Here is an 8,276-nt window from a genome sequence, read left to right as displayed (position 1 = left end):
AATTTCTAAATGTTTTCAACCCTAAATTGTAAATTAAGTTCTACTACCCAACAGAAATTCAGAAAACTCATTTAACATGTATCACTCTCGGGCACCTTACATTAACTTTTAAATCCCATTTACCTGTAGTTGTCATCTTCTGAATCTGAAGCAGATACTTCACTGCTACCATTGCTTTCCTCTGTTGCACCAACAGCACTAAGTTCCGCTATAATTTTCTTTACGTCTGTATCAAATACTTTCTCATAAAGCAGCTCATACAGCAGAGCTGGGGAAGAGGAGGAGAAAGGGGAAGAGCAAAAATCAATTACAAGGTAAATGAGATTTTATACCACCATTACAGATGCATTAAAATTACAGCAATCAAAGCAAGCAAGCATTTTGATGTGTTAACTGAAACAGTGAAGGCATTAGAAGCAAAACCAGCTGTGGCTACTATGGTTTAATGGGTATGCATGAAACTACTAGAAATAAGGTCTCTTGACAGGCAAATTTGGCCTTAGGCTTGTAACTCTGCACATAGGCAGAGATTTCATGAAGAATTAGAATCCTTCTAAGGACTGTCACAGGGAACCATCAAACGTTTGGGCATTTCTGCAATCTAGTGAAGAAAACAGTAATCCATGAAGACAGTTGTTTTCCACATGTGCAACTCCCACGGTTTCTGTGACAAGTTACACATGCAAGGATAACTTTAATGTAAACAATTAATTTGCTAACATAGTCTGAAATACAAAATTAAAACCAGAATACTGATCAAAGACAATGCAACAGATTATAAATTAGTACACCAACATTTTCTGCTCATATTAGACCATCCAGATTCAAAGGCAGGTAAGTCTTCTCCTTTAAGAATTCATGCTCTCACAAAATCACAGTCTCATTGAAAATTTAAATGGAAAACTAAGCTACTAAAAAATTACTGTAGTAAGCTTTCATACAGAGCCTTTTCCTGAAACCTGATGGCAATCATTTTAGGATTCTTGGTAAAAATACATGCTTTTAACTAACCAACATAATACTTACACTGGCACAGAGCAGCCTTTTCTGAATACTCTATGGGATAAACAATATCATAGTGGTTTCCATTTGAAAAGCACAGCAAAACCTATTAAAAAAACCACACAGATATTTTAGGTTTTGCAACTCACTTGATTTTTCATGAGCACTTCTAATTTAATGTACCAATGCGCTTTGTTACCCCTCAGAATCTCCAAGTATCAATAAAATAATCAACGTTTAGTGGATGTCCTTTAAACCAAAATGAATTTGACCAAAAGTCAAAAAGAATTTAAAACCGAGGTAGCTATGTGAGTTAGCACTTGTAAATTGATTTTTACAGAATTTTAGATTACAAGGAAGATATATGACACCCCAAATATGGACCACCTATTTAAAAAGAAGTGCTACATGTATTAACAGAATGGCTGCTTTAAATATGTACTAAAGAAATTACTAAAATTGAATTGTCAGAATGTTTCATTGTGTTGAAATAATGAAGCTTACATGAAACTACTTGCTGTTTACAAAGTAGTCTTAACTCAGCCTTTCACAGTAGCTGTAAAATTTTGTTTTACCTTATCAGAAAAGCCATTTTCAGTTACATGTGAAGGAGAAGCATTTGGTTCCCGGTATATTATGAAATCTTTCCTAGGGAAAAAGTAGCAGTTAAGAATTCATTTAAAAATTAATATCAATAAAAACTGGAATATTTAAGTCAAGTTCAAGGAACATCCACAACCACAGAAAACAATTAGTGGAAAAGAATACTTGAAGAAGATGAGTACAACTATCACTGGTCAAAAAAGAAGGCTTACTTTTCTGAAAGAATATACCGGAGTAAGATGTGCTGGCACAACAGTCACAGAGCCAATGACAAGTAAAACAAAGTTTCCAGACACCACTCTCTGGAGCTGTGGCTAGAAAGATGATGGCTCCCCAGTCCTGGAGAAATTCATTACATTTTGCCATTTGGAAAGCCACCAGAACAAAGAGAAGGTTAGTTTTATGAACAGAGGCAGGAAACGGTGGTAAGTTTCCAGAAGGTGAGCAATAGCTTAGGCTAAATCTGGAGTAGCAGACTGCTTACATGTGTGCAAGAACCATTCTGGGCACAGAGGCCAGCTAACAGAACAGCCCATGTCCGTGTCTCCTCCCAAACCAAGTTCTTGTGCTCAGAAGTGTCCACACAACATTTCTGCTCCCAAACAGTGGCTCAGCTGCCACAGGGCACTAAGGAGCATGCCAAAAGCCCAACAGGCCATCAGCAGGCATTGCCTGAGGATCAGATATTGTAACCAAGTCTCCAGCACCTCTGAAAACCATGCCTTCCACATGTCTCAGTTTTTTCATTTGTAGAGAGAAGAAACTTTTCCTGCATTTTAAAATGGATAACATACCGGGGGTGGAGGGAGACATTCAGAGGGCTCAAGTTTCCCTTTCTCTTTGGATAAAGGCTCCATGAACTGTGGTGTCTAACACCATGTTGGGTTCATTAGACTCAAATTGCTGGATTTAAAGTGGCAAAGAAACCCCTCTGTTCTCTTTTCAACTGAAAGAATGGAAACAAACTTTTTGGGAAGCTTGGACCAAACCCGCAGATCATGTGCCACTGCAGTGTTGGCAGATGCTCATCATCAAGGGCATCAGTCTAGTATACTTCTTCAGAATAGGTTTAGAAAATTTTTATCACTGCTTCAGAATAAGTTTAGAAAATTTTTATCACTGCAAACTAAGTTTGGGCACCTCATTACATTTAAGATTAAAAAAACATAAATGAAGAATAGAGCTACTACAGAGAAACAAATTTAGAATTTACATTCCATGCTTGTAATTCCTTTTTTAGCTTGTTAGATTAAAAAGCATAGAAAGTTGAACTGGATATAAAGTGACAAATACATGAAAATCCTCAACTGATATGGACATGACATGCTATTTGATTTTTTATTTTCTAAAAACTGAAAGACTACCAATCCTTGCTGCTTGTTTTTCTGCTATAATCAAACTGTGTAATGACCTCAAATTTAATTGTTCCCTCTCTCTTTTTTATCCATAATCCTCCCTTTGAATTCTTTGCTCAGCAACCAATCACTTCCTTCAACTTCTTCCTTGCTCACAAAAGCAAAAGTTTTATTAGTCATGCAGAATGATTAAGTATATCCACAGATTCTGGATTTAAAAAAAAAAAAAAAAAACAAAACAACAGACCCCAAAACTTTCTACAACTCAGAAAAAGCAATTCTGAGAGGAAAAGAATTTCATAGCTCAGAGACCTACCTGCTTCAGGGAGTCAAGGAAAATTTACTGGATAACCAAATTATACTTGTGACAGATCCGAGGGGTGACAATGAAAACAAACCTATTCACACTGCATTTCTATCCTATGCTTAAAAAAAATCTAAAATCCCTTTTTCACCTGGCACAGAAAGTTCATACTTCTGCTTTCCTCCAGTTTGCCAGCATACAGGAAAGGAAGCAACTCTTCTGCCCTATCTCCCTCACCATTCCTACTTTCCCAGAGCTTCTAAATCACTTTTAACAAAAGCCACTCTTAGGATAACAAGTATAGTAGTAACAATCGTTGTGAGTTCAACTCTACAGTGAAATACTACGTATAGTTGCAACTATGCCACAAGCCTCCTCATGGTTCCAATGGAAAGTAAAAAAATACTATTGTCAACCAGGACTTGTTTCTGTATTCATTTATCAGCTGTGGTCCTGGACACCAAAGTATCATCACTCCAAAATAAACTGCTTCTATTTCATGAGAATACATTTCAAACAGAAGATCACAGCCATCCCAGCTCTAATGTAATCAAATATGCAATTTTGTTGACTTAAGTTGAGTTATGTCCCTCTACACCCTGGTTCTAACCATCAGATGTTCTCTCCAAGCCTCTTGAGCCAAACTTTACTCTGACTTTCATTCAGTTCAGTCCTCTTCCACCCATGCAACACATGCAACTCTGAACTGTCCCATTAACCACATAAAATGCAAAGATAGAATTTCATGCCATTTCCCACACTTAGTACTCACCTAAGTACCTGCAAGTAATATTTAACTAGCTTGCTTCTTTCCTCTTATCAACTGTCTCATTAGGAGTCAAAGTATAAATAAAGTTATTAATTTACAGTAAGCATTTTGAAACACTGAGTTTTTAACTGGTTTACAAACAGTGGAAAGAGAAGATGCTGTACATTGCTCATTCCCTTGCACAGTAAGTAGAAAGCAGTTACAAATATTCAGCATATTGTTTCATACTATTTTGTGAAAAAAAGATTAATATATAGGAGTACATTTAATAAAAACACATCAGCAAAACTGTTGATCACCAAGAGGACTATTTATCCCAACACAAGAAAGACATGGACCAGTTAGAACAAGTCCAGAGGAGGCCACCAGGATGATCCAAGGGCTGGAGCACCTCTGCTGTGAGGACAGGCTGAGAGAGTTGGGGCTGTTCAGCCTGGAGAAGAGAAGGCTCTGGGGAGCCGTTACAGCGGCCTTCCAGTACCTGAAGGGGCCTACAAGAAAGCTGGGGAGCGACTTTTCATAAGGACGACTAATGACAGAACAAGGGGTAATGGCTTTAAACTGGAAGAGGGCACGTTTAGATTAGATATTAGGAAGAAGTTCTTCACTGTGAGGGTGGTCAGACACTGGCACAGGTTGCCCAGAGAAGCTGTGGATGCCCCCTCCCTGGAAGTGTTCAAGGCCAGGTTGGATGAGGCTTTGAGCAACTTGGTCTAGTGGAAGGTGTCCCTGTTCATGGCAGGGGGGTTGGAACTGGATGATCTTTCAGGTCCCTTCCAACACAAACCATTCTGTGATTCTATGATCCACGCACAAATACCAAAGCATTTCAGAAGTACAGCTCAAGTTATGGCCCGTGACAAAAGCATGCTATTGCACCTGTACCAACGCAGTCAGAGAAGGAAAATGTATACAGAAAAGAGAGTAAGCTACAGCAATACACCACACACTCTTCTATCAGTACACACAGCTCCATACCAGGGAGGTGTGAGAACGGCTTTCTAGCACACAGCCTACAACACTTGTACAACTAAGCTACACCGGAGCATTCATACAGAGGTAATAAAGAAATGGGTACAGCCCACAGTGCAGGAATAGGGTTAATATTAAAGCTTTGGTGAGAAACTGGAAGGGAAGCAGTTTTAACAGAAAAATTAAGAGATGAAAGTTAACAAAATATAAACTGTATGACTCTACCCATAATCAATTTTGCAGGTGAGATGAATGACATTATTGCAAACGTATTCAAATGCCAGATTAAATATAATTTTTAAAGCTCACTTTTCTACTTTTATTTAATACCTTGACTGTTGCAATTTTCAAAGCATATTTGTAATTTTCTGGAGAACTATAGTATAACATACAACTCCATCTTTGGTATTCCAAATGATTCACTAGCAAAACAACTGAACTGATCTCAATAAAACATATTTAAAGGTTTTCTTACTTGTACATAAGAGAAAGGGCACTTATTTCTACTTGTCCAACCCACTCCTGCATTGAAAAAAAAAAAAAAAAAGAAAAAGAAAATTAAGTTCAAACAAACACACAATTATTATACTTCCTCATGTGTAGATCAAGAGAAGCAAGAGAACAAATATATTAACACTGAGTCTGGTGTTCAGCAGAGACATTTTGATTGTATTTGAAGGTTTTTTGAAATAACAGTAACTATTCCAATAAGGTCATTAATAGGTACAAGCTAGAGGGATTTTTTCCCAAACTAGAAATGCACCTGTATGAAAACTGAGAACTAAAAACAATCACATAAATGCAGGTCTATCATTAAAGAATATGATTTTGAAAGGTGATAGTGTTGTGTTTTTTTTTCTTTTGTTAAACAGCCAGCAGTCTAGCTTTTCAAAAGTAATTTTTACATATCAATACCTAAAAAGACCAAAAATCTCCTCTTTAAAGCTGTTAAACAGTGAAATGTCAGTAACACCATTACCCAGACTCAAATCACAGAAAAGTAAAAGGAGCTGCTTCCACTTCCAGCCTAACTGCTCCACTATGTGCTTGCTCCACTATGATGTGACTAGGTCTTCCTAATTTGTTTATTTTCTCTGGTGGTTTTTTGTTGTTTACCTTTTTTTTTTTCTTTTTAAAAATTCTTACTAAAATAAAAACATCTCAAATTAAGTTTTGAGGCAGGAATTTGTAGCAGTCTTTTTTTTAGAATTTTTTAATTCTCACGACAATTTTAAAATATAGAATAACTTACTATTAATTTCTCTGATGATGTAAAAAACTTACTGTAAAGATTTTTTTAAAAATTAGCAGACATGTATGAAAAAGACATTTTCTATACACACAGTGCAGTGTTGTAACCCATTTACACTGGCGTAGTCCAGCGCAGCATAAATTCTACTGGAAAATGGCCTGATTTACCATTTGGCATAGCATATATCCTCAGGATTTGACTAAAAAAGTTTTGCAATTAAAAATCCTGGTATATACAAAGCAAGAAAGAAGCAGAATAGGCTAACAGCCCCTTCCACCATTCATTTTGTAAACTGAAATAAAGAACCATCCAGTTAGCTATTCTGCCTAGGGATGCTGTAGGCATGGCGGGGGAAAGAAAAAAAAAAATAAAAATCATGCTTTAATTTCTAGAAGGGGAAAATTTCATAAAATTCATGTACAAACACTTAAAAAAAAAAAAAATTGATTTTGCAGTGTTGCACTAGATAGTCCTCTTCCTCCCCCCTCAGCTTACACCAACTGTTAATGCCCTAATAAAAACAGTAAAATTAAATGAGGTGGGGAGTAATAATAATTTTGCTTCAAATCAGTATCTTCGTAAGAGCCCATGGTTACTGTTCAGAATATCCCTTACCTTAATAACTGTCTTTCAATCATATAAACTGTTAGACCTTTCAAGGCTGTCTTCAAGACAAATTTAGCCACACTATGTTTGTTGGCATTTGCACAGGCTAGAAACGTTGAGATACGGTTTTGAGGAATAACGATTTTAAACCAAGACACACACAAAAAAAAATTCCCCAAATCACTTTACAATAGAATACATGCATAAAAATATATATTCACATAAATCAAAGACCTCTTAAGCTCAGTCAAAAACATTTGTGAGAAAAATAAAATCCAATTACCCATCAACTTCAAGAAAATACTGCTTTCTATCATAAATGAAGTTTAACATACCTGTGGATTTTCCAAACATTTTAAATACTCTTCAAATGGCCCCTCTATGAACTGTATTAAAAAAAAAGGTAATTATTAATTTGTATTAGTGTATCATATGGATCCCCAGTATTTGACCCACTGTACCAATGGGAATGTACCACTGGAAATTTAAGACTATCCTACTCTGAAGAGCTTACAATCTAAGTATAAAGTGATGTAGAGATGAGGGAATAAATGGTCAAACATATAGGTCTGCATTCCAGAAAATAACCACATAACCAGCTTTTGGAGTCATCACACAATCCAAACCAAAACAAATACAAAAAAAAAACACAAAAAGAGATTTCTCAACCAAATTAGAAATCTGAAAGAAAGTAAAGATGATGTTTATGGGGATCTCATCCACCCCAGACATGCATGGCATCACTGGAGACAGCATGTGTGGGCTTATTCTAGTGTCTTGTTAAAAGAAACAGGCAGCAATGGACAATCAGAAATGGAAGTGACGTTTCTTTAGTACCCAAGTAGTGATAAGATACAGTATAGGCAAATCATAAAGCATTTATTCCTCTCCCCTGTGCCACTTCAAACAAACTGCTGCTACTTTCAGTGAAAGGATGCAAACCATCGGGCTACACTCTAAGTGCCAGGCTAAGGAAGTGCTTCAGCTTCAGCAGCGCTCCTTACCACACACAGAGGCCAAATCACATTTGTCAAGGACAGGGAAAGGTGCTGCAGTAACTGAAACATGTTAACTCCAAAGTGTTTCAGCCATGCTGACCAACAGGGAGCCTGTATGTAAAAAATGCTATTTGGACACAATCTGTTTGATTTAGCTAAAATAAAGATCTAGAGGTTCAAAAAAAGAGTTCCTATTATGAACTTAAGCTACAAGCAGGATGGCCTCTTTATCCATAGTGATTAAGAAACAAAGTAAGAAGAAAAACTAAGCAGACAATAGAATCATTTCAGTTGGGAAAGACCTTTAACATCATCAAATACAACTGTAAACCTAACTCTAATGTCCAATCCAAACCTTCCTTGGTGCAACCTGAGGCCATTTCCCCTAGTCCTGTCACATGTTACTTGGGGAAAA

The 8,276-nt window shown here is 36.7% G+C and overlaps 1 protein-coding gene across 1 annotated transcript in view; it reads right to left on the bottom strand.

The window, feature by feature from the left end:
* Nucleotides 1–119: 119 nt before the first annotated feature.
* Nucleotides 120–8,276, bottom strand: part of OTUD4 (OTU deubiquitinase 4) — a 12,873-nt gene continuing 4,716 nt past the window's right edge. The window contains exons 3-7 of the mRNA XM_029086832.1: nucleotides 7,199–7,249; nucleotides 5,481–5,527; nucleotides 1,578–1,650; nucleotides 1,027–1,108; nucleotides 120–268 (exon numbers count right to left, since the gene is read on the bottom strand). Coding sequence (XP_028942665.1) covers nucleotides 120–268; nucleotides 1,027–1,108; nucleotides 1,578–1,650; nucleotides 5,481–5,527; nucleotides 7,199–7,249 — 402 coding nt within the window. The remainder of the gene's footprint in view (nucleotides 269–1,026; nucleotides 1,109–1,577; nucleotides 1,651–5,480; nucleotides 5,528–7,198; nucleotides 7,250–8,276) is intronic.

The sequence above is a fragment of the Antrostomus carolinensis genome, unplaced genomic scaffold (assembly GCF_000700745.2).
Source record: "Antrostomus carolinensis isolate BGI_N321 unplaced genomic scaffold, ASM70074v2 scaffold12639, whole genome shotgun sequence".
NCBI lineage: Eukaryota > Metazoa > Chordata > Aves > Caprimulgiformes > Caprimulgidae > Antrostomus > Antrostomus carolinensis.
Note: the sequence above shows the minus strand (reverse complement) of the source record. Positions and strands in the feature narration are given on the sequence as shown.